This window comes from Hyperolius riggenbachi, chromosome 6 (assembly GCF_040937935.1).
Source record: "Hyperolius riggenbachi isolate aHypRig1 chromosome 6, aHypRig1.pri, whole genome shotgun sequence".
Classification (NCBI taxonomy): domain Eukaryota; kingdom Metazoa; phylum Chordata; class Amphibia; order Anura; family Hyperoliidae; genus Hyperolius; species Hyperolius riggenbachi.
The window spans coordinates 296,553,276-296,570,159 of record NC_090651.1 but is presented as its reverse complement, the minus strand read 5'-3'; the positions used below and the strand labels follow the sequence as shown (position 1 = coordinate 296,570,159).

At 45.0% G+C, this 16,884-nt stretch overlaps 1 protein-coding gene across 2 annotated transcripts in view; it reads left to right on the top strand.

The window, feature by feature from the left end:
- Positions 1-16,884, top strand: part of TRPM4 (transient receptor potential cation channel subfamily M member 4) — a 161,155-nt gene that overhangs the window by 21,764 nt on the left and 122,507 nt on the right. The window contains exon 1 of one of the 2 annotated variants that reach the window (XM_068241124.1): positions 1,712-1,808. The exons of the other annotated variant lie outside the window; for it this stretch is intronic. Within the exon in view, the coding sequence (XP_068097225.1) occupies positions 1,782-1,808 (27 nt within the window). The 5' untranslated portion in view covers positions 1,712-1,781. Of the gene's footprint in view, positions 1-1,711; positions 1,809-16,884 lie in introns of those variants that run through there. 2 annotated transcript variants of the gene reach the window in all.

Sequence of the window (16,884 nt, the reverse complement as noted above, 5' to 3'; positions counted from 1 at the left end):
ACACAAGGGGTCTCAAGTAAACCTGAAGCCTGAAAACACTCCTGACACTGACCTCCCCCCTCTGTAGGGACTCGCTGAACCCCTTTCCTCACACACCTGCCACTATGTGAGTAGCCAAACTCATTACTGATGCTTGTGCCTTTCCCTGCCGATGTAGCCAAACTCCAAACCAATCAGTGCGCACAGCTGTATATGCCTGCACTTTGCCATGCCCAGAGATATCCATGGGTAAGACAGATGGCAAGTTACTGTTTATGTGTATATACCATAATGCACCCTAATTTGCTGCTATACCCGTCTCTCCACACTTTGAGAAAACAAAGAGGGACACTTTAAAGGGCTTCTCTTCCCCCTGTAGCTGTCATGTCCCGCGCCATCCTCCTCCGATCACCTGTTTCCCGCCGCTGGCACCAGGCAATTATTCGTCTAACAAGACAAATAATGCGCGCTCCCGTTCTCGTCATCGGGAGCTTACTGCACAGAGGCAGTACGAAGTTTTCTTGTACTGCGTCTGCGCAGTAAGCTTCCGATGACGCGCGCGGGAGCAAGCAAGCCGCAGTCGGCTGAGATGCCGCGTTAGACCAGGGCCGGCAGCGGGGAACGGTGGATGACGGCGTGGGACATTACTGCTACAGGGGGCCCAGGTAAGTGTTTGTTTTTATTTTCAACCCCCCCCCCCCAGAGAACCACTTTAACCATGCCCCTGCCACAAGTCACGCCCCCACTACACCCCTAGTAAGGCAGTCATACCTCCCCCCTGACACACCTCTGGCCACAACCTAGCCACAGAAAAATAGAATTCAAACCACACTGGCTCTTTCTAACATCATTACTTTTTCTTCACATTAACATTTGAAATTAAGGAATAGATCAATTTAAAGGATGGGGATAACGTTTGGAGCCAATTAAACACATTTTTCAGTAGAAAAATACATACATTTCTGTATCTGTACATCAGTCCTGAAAGAGGGACACATGAGGAAAAAGGAGGGACAGAGGGATTTGGTTCCCAAAGAGGGACTGTCCCTCCGAAAAAGGGACCGTTGGGACTTGGGAGCTATGGGCATACCATAAAGAATCCATAAACAAAAGATGTAATTTTATAATTCAACCCACACTGGTCCTCTTTATCATCCCTACTTTCCTTCATGTTAACATTTGAAAATAATAATTATATCAATTTAAACAACAAGAATAATGTCAATTAGATACATTTTTCAGCAGAAAAATACAGTGCATATATTTATATTGATCCAGTCCTTGTGGAGGGCCAAATGAGGAAGAAAGAGGGACTGGGTTCCAAAAGCGGGACAGTTGGCAGCTCTGCCTATACCTCTAAAATAAATTACAAACTTTTTACAGAAGTTAAATTACAAACTTTCTAGCAGAGTTTTACAGAGATAAAAGAGAGACAACATACTGGTTAAAAATGTTCTGAACCACTGGCATTTTTTATGACCTCACTATAAAGCACTGCCCTTCCTCCTCTCAGTAACGTCCCCAAACTTTGTAGCTGTGCGGAGGGGCAGGATGACGTCACCGCCCCGTTCTCTCGCATCCGATCACCCCTTGTATAATAATCCGGACAGACAGGTTTTGTTTTGTACAGGTGTGCGTTTTACACCCGGGGAAGAGGGTGGAGGAGGCTGTTCTGCCGCTGCTGTAGGTGTGGCATAGTGTAAGGGAACACCATCCCTCACAGTCTGGGACTTCCAGCCGGTGTAGCAGCAGTCTATGCACCGCCACAGCAGCAGCAGAGGAGCGGAGAGGCACGCACAGCCATGGCGAGCCCCATTGCCAAAGATCAGGTATGGGGAACAGGGGGAACTGACCTGTGCGGAGGGTGCAGAGTCTATACCGGGTCACGTGTGGACTTGTTTGGAGATGAGCACATATTATAATCCAACTTGCTGGCACTAGCAGCACTCAGTGGGAAGAGGCTGCCTTACATGACACTTTTTTAAACTTTATAGCAGCCTTAGGCGATGTGTGATGCTGTATTCTGTCTCCACTTTATAGTTATTTTATTTATAACTCTCCCACGTTTTCAATTCCTTAGCAAATTTTTGGGGAAAATGGAAATCTCTTTTATGGGTTTCTGCTATTCCCCTGAATGCCCTCATTTCCCTCTACTTATTTCTTTTTGTTTTTTTTTCTTAATTGTATACAAATACTGTATCCCTCCCTATTGCTAACCTTGACGTTTTTATTAAAGCACCTATTAGGGCTCGTTTCCACTAGTGCGGCGTGCGTCTCGTAGACGCACGCCGGCACTGAGCGGGTGGGCGGGATCGCAGGCGATTCCCATCAGCCGTGCCATGCACGGCTATGGGAATCGCAGCCTCCGCCGCGAATTCTGTGGGGGTTTCCGGCCGAATCGCTACTGCAAGCGATTCGGCCGGCGGCGCCGTTGTCCCCTATGGCAGAGTTTCCCCGCGCGATTTGCCTGCGGGGAAACTCTGCGGATTCGCGGCCGTTTCCGCGAGAGTGGAAACGGGCCCTTACAGTCTCGGTTATCTGGAACTCAACTAACCGATGGACGTATGTCTTTTTTCAACCAAAATAACTATGTAACTAACCAGCAGTTCAAACCAACCGGCACAAATCGCCGGCAGTAAGATGGCCATGCATCTAGCGATTTGGTGGCAGATCGAGCATCTCATTCGATAATTATTATTAAATCGGATTCAAATTGGTGATGACACAAGCACAATTTCATCCCGAAAATGGTCGAATTTATCGATCCGACATGTTGTGAAATTTTGGGAAATCCAAGTGCACAGCGATAACAGTGTGCAATTTAGGGGAAAGGAACGAATGCAACAGAAGCCCCCGGCAGTGTTTCCCATAAATGTGCCCTCCTGCTCGTGCATTTATACGTTACCTGTCCGCTGTTGTCTGCCGCTGTGCCTATCCATCTTCCACTTTTGCACTCCACACACTGCCGGCGTATAGCACGTCAAGTCACACACAGGCCCACATTCTATATGCCGATAGCCACGTGGGGCGGCAGTACGGAATATGGATGGACACTGCTGCAGGCAACAGCAGATAGGCAATGACCGAAATAGCGAATGCGGCGTCACAAGGCAGATTTCCTGCTGCAAGTGATTGGGAATAGGCCTGTGGTGTATGGGTAGCCAACAATCAGATTCAATCAGAAAGACATCCGTCTCTTGGTCGATCTGCCCATACACTAGATATATGGCAGCCGGTGCTCACAGTGGTGAAGGCCGACTTTATAGGGCTGGAACCCACTATAGCGCTTTTTTGAGCATTACATCGCTAGCGATTTCCCTAAACGATCTGCCAGTGTAAATAAATGTAGCAAATTCTACAGTAGCGATTAGCAAAATCGCAATTGCAGGACATGCAGCAGTTTGGGAGCGTTTGTGCTTCAATGTGAAGTATTGAAGCGCCGGCAAATCACTCTTGAATCGCTACACATAGCGATTTGTGTGTGTGATTTTAAATTATTGCAAACTGTAAAGCAAATTATAATAGTTTGAAAGGACCAATCAGAATTAAAATCGCAAATTGCTATCCCAATCTCTGGCAAAAAGCTTACATTTTTTTAAATCGCCGGAAAACGCTCATGAAATCGCTTCCATAATGCTACGTAAAAACGCTAGCGATTGCCATAGCACTTTGAGATTTGTAGTGGGTTCCAGGCCCTAGGCTGTTTGTGGGCTCTGCTATGCTTAATGCCAGGGTCACACTTAGCAGAATCGCATGAGTTTTCCAATGTGTTCTATGGGGAAAACTCATGTGAGTCTGCTAAGTGTGACCCTGGCCTAAAGGCTGGGTTTCACGACTCCCTCGGGGCTAATATACTCTCAATTTCTGTATTTTAACATTTCATTTACAGTTCATGGTATGTATATAGAGTGGGGTATAGTACTGTATTAGCTAGGCCTAGAATACAGAGTTTATGGCATGTATATAGAGTGGGGTATAGTACTGTATTAGCTAGGCCTAGAATACAGAGTTTATGGCATGTATATAGAGTGGGGTATAGTACTGTATTAGCTAGGCCTATTTTTACATTGAGTCTCAGGCAACCAGAAAATGCACTTATCCGGGAACTGCCGATCCCCATTGGTGCTGTATAAATAAGACTGTATTGTGGTTTGTATTCCCACCTACAGAAACCTTTGGAGAGGTGTCTGCTTCCACCTGAGTGCCTCGGTCCAGTATCTCTTCTCCTGAAGCTGGTCCAGAGGTTTCCTCATTGGTGTATAGTAAGCTGAACTGGGCATGTGCGGTTCTGTTTCACACATGCTCACTGAAAACAAGTGCTTGTGCATTAGTCATTGCTATGTTTGGCCATGCGCAGTAAAGAGCTCACACATGCCCAAATGAGATGCACTCGTTCCTGTGCACTGGATATATACGGCTCATGAGTTTGCATATGCCCAGTTTACAGCATGCTTTAAACGTCAGTGTACATGTGACCATTGTGGGAGATCATCAACAAGCCGCCACATGCATATTATTGCAGCTTACATGTAAATTTTATGCAAAGTGTATGCAGCCTGGACAGAAAGTTCATTATTTCCTAGTTCTTGCTCCATCCAATTTGAATAAGATTTGAATGCAAGCTGGAATTGACCACTGTATGGGCCCTTTTACACTATCAGAGTTTTGCGTTTCGATTCCGATCATGTGCGCATTGCAAAACGCTACGTACAGTCAAACAATGGGAATCCACAGTGAATCCACACTGAAAGAGCGCATGGAAATGGCATAACAAGTGCAGTTTTATCACGATTTGACTATTATTATTTTAGGGCAGCACGGTGCTGTAGTGGTTAGCACTCTTGCCTTGCAGCGCTGGTTTGAATCCCAGCTAGGGCACTATTTGCATGGAGTTTGTATGTTCTCCCTGTCTCTGTGTGGGTTTCCTCTGGGGCCTTTTGTTTCCTCCCTCACCCCAAAAAACATACAGAAAAGTTAATTCAATTCAAATTAGTTTCCCGCCTTTTTTTTAAAGGGTAGCTGCACACATAACATAACATGAAAGGCTGCATTTAAATCCTGTGAAAAAATTTTTGTATATGCATTTTTGCTGTGTTTTTTGTGCGTTAGCGTTTTTTTACCGCAGATGCATTTTTCAAGCGTTTTGCATGTGTTTGCGGTTTGCATATACAAAACACATGCGTTTTGTATGCGTTTTCCAAGCTTTTTTATATTGCGTTTTATGCAAATCACTAGGAAGACAACAGGAAGTGGAAATACATCACAAGACAATTTTTTTTTTCAAAAAGCATATAAAAATGCATGGAAAACCGCATACCATTGCATTTCCATTGACTTTCTGTATGTGCGTTTTTGCATATTATGCAACAAAACCATGTTTTTTTTTTAAAACGCATGCATAGAAAACGCATATGCGTTTTTTTATATGCGTTTTTCCTGCGGCCCATAGACTTTCATTAGCGGCAAAAATGCAGCGTTTTCCACAAAGCTAGCGTTTCTGCTAAGTGCGCACCCAACCTTAATCTCTCCCGGAAGAATCACCGTTGTGGAAATAGAAAGAAACACAATGGCGTCAGTGGAGGAGGGCCCTATAAGGCTGCATTTCCACTTGTGCGGTGGGAATCGTCGCCGGAAAAATTGGCATGCGGATGCGAATTTCGCATGCGGGTCTATGCGAATTTTCATGCGAATTCGCATTGGATGGCGATGTATGCGAATTTAACCATGGCAATGCTGGTGTGATATTCCATTGTTTCTATGCAAATTCGCATGGAAATTCGCATACCCAAACCGCATGCGAATTTCCTATTAAATACATTGTATGCGATTCGCATAGCGGTATGCGGTATGTGAATTCCGATGGTTCTGCCATGCGAATTTTTTTGCACAGAAAAACGCAAAGGAATCCTGACAAGTGGAAACAGTCCCATTCACTTGTATTGCTATGCGAATTCGCAGGCGAAAAACGCATGTGAATTCGCGATAGTGGAAATGGGCCCTGAGTTGAGCTGCCTTTTGGGGAGGTGTGGCTGAGCTTACACAAGCACCTTCCTATAAAAGTTTGGACAGATGATTCCTTCTTGGAGTTTTCCAAGGAGAGCTTTTACATCATCTGGATGCAACAAGTTGCTGTGGCAATCATGTGACCGTATCTGTTTACAGGGAAATGCAGGGATGTAGGATTTTTTTATATTTATTATTTTTGTTAGTGTAAAGCTAGACGTACACTGTGCAACATTCAGCTCGGCTAAAACATTGACATGAGAAAATATCTATCCAAACCAGGGCTGTGGATTTGGCAGCAATTATTGGGTACCTGGAAGGGGATTCCTTAAGATGCCATATATCAGACTTTGTTTGCAATTCACCACTGTGAGAGGATAGAGAGAGGAGTGTTCGATAGCAGGCGATAATGGAGCGATATGGATGTGAAAACCGTGCGATAAACGGTCGGTAGTTATGCGGTGTTAATGATTTGCATGTGATACTTTGCCGCTCTGGATGCTGGAAGTAAAGGATTGTGGGTAGGAGGAGGAGGTTATTACCAGCACGTGACCGCAGAGGGTTTCCCTCCCTGTTTTTGACCCTCTCCTTCCATTGCAAATCCCTCCCTTTGTTCTGCATATTAAGTATATTAAGCAATATTAAGCATTTACAATATTAAGTGGATGGGTGAAACGGAGGAGGTATTTGGATACATTTTCACACTCACTCCCGATGAAAAATGTATCCAGATTCCTCCTTCATTTCGCCCATCCACTTAATATTGTAAATACTTAATATTGCTTAATATGCTTAATATTGTAAATGAGCTGCTCTCTGGTGCCTGAAATATATACAGTATAGGCTGTTACTGTGTGCTGCTAGTAAACTAGCTGCAGAGTGAGCTGCAGCAGCTGTGAGAAAAACCACATATCTCCAGGTACATTCAGGGGATAAATAGATGAAAAAATAACGAATGGCCACACCCCCTTTTTTCCCTGGTGAATTGTGATTTTGAGAAAAAATAACGACTTACTATCGCCTATTTATCGCACATTTATCACACATTTATCGCATGGATTTCTCTCTGTCGATATTTCACCCTATACTACTGGAGAATTGCTATTTGGAGATATCACAGGAGGTAAATTACCTCCCATGAGATAAATAGGTCGGTAACCACTGGTGAATTGAGGCCAATGTATGGGCAGACCGACCAAGAGACAGATCTCTCTCTGATCGGAGAGAAATCTGTTACCTGCCCATAAACCAGCAGACCGATTCCCAAGAGATTTCAGCCTCTGTCGCTGCCCCTCTATTGTGAATGTGCCCCCTGCTTGTGCATTTAATACTTTACCTGTCTACTACCTCGCTCTGAGGTGCCCATGCATCTTCTGAATTGTGGGCGGGCTTCCGTGTGTGATGTCACGGAACCCCAGCAGCAATCCAGGAATATGGCAACACCTGCGCAGTAGCATGGAACCGTTGTGCAGGCGCGCTTGTACTTGTACTACAGCCGCGCTTGTGCATAAAGTAGAACGTGGTCGCGATCAGAAATCCAACATGCTTTTTGTTGGTTTTCTTTTGTTTGTCCACTTGCAGCAATAGTGGGGGCCAGGAGGACGTGGAAAGCCTCTGCAGGATCCCAGAGGTTTCCCTCTCCTTAGGTAAGTATCTCATTTTTAGCCTTAGGTTCATCTCAGGTAGACTTTAGTTGCTCAGCTCAGCTGTTCTCTGAAAACCCATGAGGCTTTGCAAACCATTTACCATGGCTGTCACAGTTATTACTTTTTTTTTATTTTTAAATGAAGATTAAGAACCACAAAATGCAGTAAAATTAGAAGGTATCTAATTTTAAAATATTTAAGGTGTACCCAAGCCAAAGCTCGGATACAAAATAACATATCTAAGAAGAGGGAAGCTTCTGGATCCTGTGGAGTCATCCCTCAGCATCCTCCGGTCCCGTATTGCAGAGCGCAAACTCTCCAAAGATTACCGACAAAGGCTTATGGAAAATCTGATCAGGGGCCGCACTCTTCAAGCAGGATATTGGCTGTACTGGGCCTGTGCAAGTCCGGCCGTGCTCACATAGCTGCAGAAGAAGAGCACGGCCCTGATATTGAGGAAGGTTCTGGGCAGCGGCAGAGGACAGAGCGGGAGAATCCAGAAGCTTCCCTCTATTTACTTTTTTGGGGCTTTGGGTTCTCTTTATGCCTGGTACACACACCATGCAATGTCCCGTCAGATAGATGGGTCCTATTATTATTATTATTATTATTATTGATTTAAAAAGACCTAACAAATTCTGTGGCACTGTACAAAGTAAAAAACAAACATGGGTTATACAGACAATGGTGTACACCAAAGTACAAAATACAGAAATGGTACAAAAGACAGAATTTGTAACTGTACTGACAAAAACAACATGATGAATAAAATGTATAACAAATTCCAAGACACAAAAGGGTGAGAGCCCTGTCCTTCCGAGCGTACAATCTAAAGGAATAGGTGGGGTGGGTAGTATACAATATTTCCGACAGGTCTGATCTGATTTGTGATCAGTGTTTTATAGAAGTGATCGGAAAATCGATCGGAAATCAGATCAGACCTGTCTGAAATAATCGATTCAACCTGTCTATCTGACGGGAAATTGCATGGTGTGTACCAGGCATAAAAGTCAAGTATTCAGTGTAATAGCATGACCTTCAAAGGATGTGCAGACTTAAGGTAGCCATACATCTAGCGATTTATGGGCAGATTCGACCAAGAGTCAAATCTCTAATTGAATCTGAATGTTAGAGACATCTGTCAGCTGAGCATACACTAGAGGTCAATTTCATGCTAAAATGTATCTGGAATCGGCCTTGTGCGCCACATCTGACGCCCCAACGCTGTTTCTAATGAAAAATGTCCCCCCGTGTCCAGTATAAAGTATACATTACCTGTCCGCGGCCTGCGTTTGTCCCTACGCTGCTCCGGGCGCACTCCTTCCTCCATATATGTACGCCCCACGTGGTTTCCTAGTAAGGGCGCGCGTGTGTGATGTCACACGCGTGCCCTTACTAAGAAACCATGTGGCGCGCATGTATGAGGAAGGAGTGCGCCCGAAGCAGCGGAAGGACAAGCGCAGGCCGTGGACAGGTAATGTATACCTTGCATGGGGCAGCGGGAGGGACATTTTTCATTGGGGGGGGGGAGCACTGGGCATTTTGTCACGTTTGTCGATCGTTGCGCGCCGTTTCTGCCGCGCCCCCAATTGAGCAAGTCGGCCCAACATTTTGCAGCATGCGCAGTCCACAATGCGACCAATTTTCGTCCCAAAATTGGTCGCATTGTCGGTCGGGCATGCACTTGGCTGCACCGATTTTCATCCAATTCGATTATAATAATCGGCCACCTTTAGCTGTTCAGCGCAGCCCATTCCTTAGATTTTTTGGCACAGAAGATATGTTTCTCATACTACAATCGGGGTGTGATTTAAAGGAACTTATACACTGTCTATTAATGAAATTCCATTTAATGTGCTTTTTTTAGCCATTTACGTTCCGTACAGAAGTCACCAGCTGTGTCATTCCTCTTGGCACCTCTCATGCAGTGAATAAGAGTAGAACTTTGGACAGTCCTGTGGTTTCTTATCAGTTGTCATTGAACTAATGTATTTGCTTTGATAACTTTCTGCCACTGACTACTTGCTGCTTGTGTTTGGTTTGTTTTTATAGCCATGTGGCGACAGTAGCAAAGTGAATGGCTTAGGTAACCTGATGCTATGTATAGATATGTGTCCTCCTAGCTCATTTGCATGGCAGATAGATGACGTGGCTGGAAATATAGACAATGCAAATCATGAAGAGATGACTACTGATATTGCGTGCAGTGGGTTTAGGATGAGGTGTAATATAGGATATGGAGAAAGAATGAGTTAAAGGAAACCTAAACTGAAAAAAAAAAGAGTAACTTATCTGGGGCTTCTACTAGCCCCATCAGCCACCCTGTGCCTGCGCTGTCACTAAGTGTTCCTCCAGTTCACCGCAGCAACCCTCTTCTGGCCGGCTGACTGGTGAGTCGACGGGGCACTGGCTATGACCGCGCGCGTCCCTGATCACGCTCCCCTCGCTGGGAGCGTTCTGTGCATGCGCAGTAGAGATTTTTTTGCACTGCCCATGTACGGGCACGGAAGCCCGATCAGGGGCCGCGCATTAAAATAAAACTAGAGAGCTGAGGGGGACCAGAGGATTGTTAAGTGACGGTGTGGGCACAGTGTGGCTGCAGGGGGCTAGTAGAAGCCCTAGGTGAAACAAAACCTACAATAAATCTACAGTGTGTCTACTTCCTGTTTTCATGAAAGCAGATATCGGGTTAACATCCTGTGTTTACCAATTAGCTGCTCTGCCATTGCAGTGGAGATTCCTGTTCTGACACATCTTAGAGATCAAATTACAGTGGTGATTAGACACATATGAGGGGGAATTATGTCTGGTATACACAATCGGAATCGATCCGAAACCAGATCAGACCTGTCGGAGACAATCGATTTGACCATCAATCTGATGGAAAATTGCATTAGACAGGCTAAACTCTCAAAATACTTATAGGGTGTATTTCTCTCTGTTGAGAGGATCCCAGGCAATTGTTTTGGGTGGTACAAATCGTAATGTGTCCCCCCTGCTAATGCTGCTCCCTAGGGCCCTATGCAGAGTATTAGTGCAGCGAAGCGCTCTGACACTCTCCAGCCGCCGCAGTCTCTCTGTGCTGCTGTATGTACACTGCCGCAGGGTCACTATGGGTAGCAGAGATGACAGCACAGAGGGAGCACCACAGCGGCTGGAGAGGTGAGTGTGAGGCAGGGGACACACTTGTCTTTCAGTTTTCTGCGAGCATTTCTCAGCATGCGTTTTCTGCACACCAAGTGTGTTTGCATGCAGAAAAACATGGGCGTTTTTTTTCACAGCAGCTCAAAAAATTGATAAAGATAACTGACATAGGCCTCAATTCACTAAGCTTAACGCCTGTCTTTAATAACTCTTCTGAGCTGTTTTACAGTTATCACAATTATATCACCATGGTGTTAACTGTAAAACACCTCAGAAGAGTTATTAAAGACAGGAGTTAAGCTTAGTGAATTGAGGCCAAAATGTGCAGAATTATCCTGCAGAATGTCAGTTTTTTTTTCTGTGTGTGAAAAACACATTGGGCTTGATTCGCAAAGCCGTGATAACTGTTATAACGGCTGTGAAAAAGTGCTTTGCGCGCGTTAGTGCGTTTTTGCTCGAAAACCGGTTATCGCGCGCAAAAATTCACATTTGTGCGCTAACATGAATTTTTGCACATTACTGTTTGCGCAAATCTATAACGCGGAATGTTAACGTGCAAAAATTTGCGTTATCGTGCTAACACTTTTCACAGCGGGATAAGTTATCACTGCCTTGTGAATCAAGCCCATTGAGTGTGAACTAGCCCATTGATTATCAGGAGTTCTTAGTTTTTCTGTGCAGAAAACGTGCACTAAAACAGTCAGATGTGTCCCCTGCCTGAGAGCGCTGCGCTAATAGTTTTCATGAGACCCCAGGCGGAGTAACGGTTTTGTTGATTTCACGCACTGCAGTGCAATCTGGACAGCAAGTAACTATATAGATCGGCAGCATTTTCCTGCCCCACTCACATGCAGGGAAACTGCAGATTGGGGCTTAGGGCCCGTTTCCACTAGCCGCCGTGCGTCCTGCGAGACACACGGCGGTACTTCCTCCCTGTGCGAGTACGCAGCTGAATCCCGGAAGCCGCGCCATGCATGGCTATGGGATTCGCTGCCTCCTGCACGTAAAAATGCTGCAATGTTGGCCGAATGGCTAAGGCAAGCGATTCGGACTGCGGCAGCGTTATCCGCTATGGCAGAGTTTCCTTACCCGATTTGCTTGCGGGTAAGCTTTGCGGATTTGGCCCGATTTCCGTAGCAGTGGAAATGGGCCCTTAGTTGAAATAGGCCCTAATTGTTTGGGACTGGCTGTGTGTTTTCTCCACCTTCACTCAGTGCTCCTTTCTAGCGGAGTTGCACACGTTTTCCTGAGACATTATTTTCCTTTATGTGCTGATTATGGCTATAGTTAATGATAAGTTATCGCATATCCTTTGTATGAAGCTTCCAACATTCTGATAGGCTGCCACACTCCACATATAAAACACTGATAAGCTTTCCTGCTTTCTATTGTCTGAGTTGTCTGAGTTTTACTTTGTCTTTCTTCTCTTTTCAAGGCTCAGTCCTCTCTGCTGTCTCTTGTCCTCTCCTCCAGTCCATCTCCTCTGTCTCTGCAACTTGTGGAAGAAATTTTCACCTCCCTGCCTGTGACTCTCTGGATATTTATCTCTGCTATTTCCCATGAAACACTCCAACGGCCTGCTTCTTGCCCCAGGCAAGCGTTCGGCCCCAACCCTTCATAAGAATTGTACATTTTATCTTTTAAACAAGATCTGCCTGACATCTGACATTTAGAACGTCACCGAAGGAGTCCTGAAAGTGAATAATCATTTTCCCTAAGAGGAAAAAAACAAAAATCCTTATCAAATCACCTCTGTATATTTCATATGTTCTAACAAGCTGCATCATGACCCTACAGTGAAAGGAATTCAAAAATGGCGTAGACTAAATTGGGCGCAAGGTGAAGTCGAAAGACGGCTCACCCTACTGTAGCCAAACTCCTGCCTGCGCTAACTACTATTCCTACTCACAGGGCTGGTGCTACCATAGAGGCCTGTGGGGGCCCTAAGGTGTCTCCCAACCAACTTAGCGGTTGCTCCGCGGGGCCTCTGCAGAGTCTTTAGCAGAGTAGAGTCTCGCCTGTGCTGGTGAGTGCTCTCCTCTTTGAGGCCTGGAACCCACTACAAAGCGCAATCGCTAGCGTTTTCACTGATGCAGTTGTGTCCGCTTTTCAGTTAAACATCAATGTATGAGATGCTGAAAAGCAGACAGAAGCGGATACATCTGCGCTAGTGGGCTCAGGCCTTTAATGAGCATTTTGTAAGCGGTTTCAAGAGCGGTTTCTGTCGCTTCTGGTAGCGATTTTAAAAAGTGTTAGCGTTTTGCCAGCGATTGTGTAGCAATTTGTGATTAGCGTTTTTAATTCTGATTGGTCCTTTCAATTAATTTAAATTTTTTTACAGTGTGCAGTAATTTAAAAACGTTAGCAAAATCGCTCTGTATAGTGAGTCATGAGCGATTACACCAGCGTTTATATACTTTACATTGCAGAAACGCTAACGCTCAAAAATGCTACATGTCCTGCGTTTGCGATTTTGCTAATCGCAATCGCTGAAGTGGAATTTGGCCCATCCATTAACATTAGCTGAGAGTTTGGAGAAATTGCTAGCGTTTTTTGAATCGCTCCCTAAACGCTCAAAAAAATCGCTCTAGTGGGTTCCAGCCCTCAGATGCTGACTCTGTGCTGTCTTCATCCACTGCTGGCTGCATCTTCTCTGTGACCCACAGCATGTTATTATGTAATAGAGGGGTCACAGAGGTCAGGGAATACATGGAACTACAGACTGATAGCAGCAAACTCTGGGGGAAAATTTGGATGCAACAAAGGACCCTTATTGTAATTTTTTGCTTGGGGGGATGTCTGGGGGTTAATTTTAGGTTAAATCTGTTGACCCTCATACTACATGGAGCTGGTAAAATTAGTCGGTGATTGGTCAATCATAATGGAAAGTGTGTACCAGCCTTTACGGTTTCCAGCATTCTTATCAGCCAGCAAGAATACCTGTCATTCATGTCTTTAACTATAATTAACCACTTCCCCTCCCCCGGGACAAGTAACTACACCCCGGCAAATTGCCATAACTCCATGCAGGGGCGTAGCTACTGCGTACCTCCCTGCTGCGCGTTCCCGTGCCCCCCCACCCTCCGTGCGCTTGTTAATGCCGTTGATTGTTAGCCGCTAGATCAATGAATGGGAACACAGTTCTCATTCATTGATCTAAGTCCCCGCCATTCACAAAGACCGTCCACGCATTGCTTCCTGTTTGCATAGTAATACTACGCATAAGGAAGTCAGCCGTGCTTGTGGCCAAGTAGTAAAATAACATCTACTTTTTTTTTTTTTTTTTAATAAAGGCCTATTTTGCCCTTATTTTACATTCTAAATTAACCCAGACCTCCCACACACCCTAAAAATTACCCCCAATTTTTTTTTTAAAATTACAAATTAAAAAAAAAATAAAAATAGATAAATAGTTACCTTAGGGACTGAACTTTTTTTAATATGCATTTCAAAAGGGTATATTACTTTATATATTATGGGCTTATAATTAGGGATGGACGCAAAAATGCACCTTTATTTCCAAATAAAATATTGGCGCCATACATTGTACTAGGGAAAAATTGTAAATATTGCAATAACAAATGGGCAAACAAAATGTGTGGGTTTTAATTACGGTAGGTTTACATTAAGTAAAATTGTTTTACTTCGAGCAGAGTTCTTCTTTAACCACTGTGTGCATCCACTGATCTGTTTTTAACCATTCTTTGATGAATCGTCCTTTGGTGGAACTGCACTGCATGAAATGGTGGTAATTCTGTCATGTGGTTTGGAGTGGCAGTCATCAATCTAAGGATGTCTTTCATTGCACAGAAACAATACCACATCTATCCCTCTGCATCCTTTAATGTTAGCTTTGCTGTATGAAAGAGCTCAGATCCATCTGTCAGTTTATCCAAGTACTTGTCAGCCTGTGTTCATACGTTCTCTGGCTGCACAAGAGGATGTCCTCTCCGTCCGCAGCTCCAGGGCCATTCACTTGGCATTCGGACCACTCGGCACTTGGGGGGACCCCAAAGGGGCACAAAATGAAGCCATTGAACAACCCAGTCCGCTTGATTTCTATCAAACGTTTGGACCATTATCATTATTCCAAGAGTGGGACTCGCCATGTAAGTAGAAATGATCTTCTGTGAGCTAAGGTCCTCCATAAGCAGACCCCAGGGGCGTAACTAGAGGGGCCCAGAGCTGGGGGGGCTCTAACTACTAACTTTTCCTTCCTCTGATGCAGGCGAATATACTTCAGATCAGGTGTTTTTGTGGCTACACTTGTTATGGGTGTGAAGATCATGATAGCTACACTTGTTTTATGACCCTCATGAGTTGGGCCCAAAGGGGAGGCAAGAAAAGAGGGGCTATCAACGTTTTTCTGGGGGGCACCATGCATTGTAGTTACGCCACTGGCGACCCCTGCCATGCAAGCCTGCCTGTGCTACCACATCCTTGCTTCGGCCTTTTTTACCCCACTAAATAAAGAGACCCATTTAGATCAGGATTGTCAAACCAGTCCTTCGAGGGCCGAGTTCCTCACATATTTTTGACACAGCTCAAATTAATTGATGGGTCTGAATCAGGAAAGGTGTGGTCCATCAGGAAGAACACATTCCTCTTTCTCAGTCCATCCTAAACACTGGCATGGATCTGGCCCTCCAGGCCTGGAGTTCGACACCTGTGACTCTCTGTATTTTGGCCATATGATTCTAGTGTGGTGGGACAAGGCAGGGAGGATCAGAGGGGATCTTTTCTCTATTTCCAGACGTAATGCTCGTTTGTCGAGCAGTTTACCCTCCCACCTACAAGCCACAATCGCCATTCGGCTACATGCAGCTGAATGGCAACGTTGGGTTACACTGCATGTGTCACAACTGACACATTTTGGTATTACCCGGCGGTAAAAAAAAAAGTCTCATGTCACGTCTGCGAATGGCAAGTGCCATGCTCACATGCAACTACATAGGAGGCGCGCCTGTTCACAGATTGTGCCGAATGCTAGCAAGCTCACCGCCTGGTGACAGGCGGTGAATTCACTGCCTTCAGCTGCTGGTTGAAAAGAGACTTTACGGTTTAATTGCTGTGCGAGTATGCAGTGAGTGTACAGCATGGTTACCACAAGCCAAAGGATATGGCTGTACAAACTAGGGGATGGGGGGGGCTGGACATTGAGCATGGCTCTACCAGGAGGAGAAGAACAGCAGACACCTGAAATATCTGTAGATGGGAGGGCGGTTCCGTACATGCACTGTGACTTCATGTAGAGAAACAAAGAGTGAAAATGGTGGGCTAGATTGAGGGGGGCTGTTATGAGCATCAGCAGAGGGGTCTGAGGGGTGTTCCCTGGAGAGACAGGAGTAAAGAGGTCATGGCCATGATAGAGGTCATTCCTTCTAAAGGCCATGAACTTGATTGACTAAAAATGTTTCTGAGTTGAAGAACACTGCAGAATTTAAACATATCTTATTGTGATAAAAGAAAGTTTCCTTTAAAACACACCCTGGCCACACTTGCAGTCACGCCCAAGCCACACTTTATTACACATACCCCTGTGATCTCCTTTCTTCCTCGCCACTTTTCTGTCCCGTAAGTATGTAAAACTGAACAAAGTTGCAAGAAAGATTAGTCATCTACACACATTTTTATGAGAGAAATGCATATGACGACATGCCCCTCCCCGAGTTGCTACGACTTGAAGGGGGAATAGTATTGTACACTGAGGGGAAATTCAGCCGCAGCAGGGCTTCGGAGGAATCACATGTGCTGGGCATCCTGCTTCTGTATAGCGTTTTTTTTTTTTAACGCTATACAGAATCGCTGATGGCTCCTGAAACCTTAGACGCCCCATAGAAAAGCATTGCATGCAATTTGGCATTGCAAAAAAAAAATCTAACATTTTAAAGCATATTTTCATTGACTATAACGCATTGGGCATAACGTTCGGCGCTGCTGTCCTGATCCGTTGTGTTGACAAGGAATGCAATGCAATGGCCACTGGGAACGTGGACGAAACAAGTGTGATCCCTGCCTCAAAAAGAGGAAATGCCCTAGTTCACCCACCAGGATTTTTCACTGTAAGGCCCAGTGCACACCAAAACCGCTAGCAGATCCTCATAACGCTAGA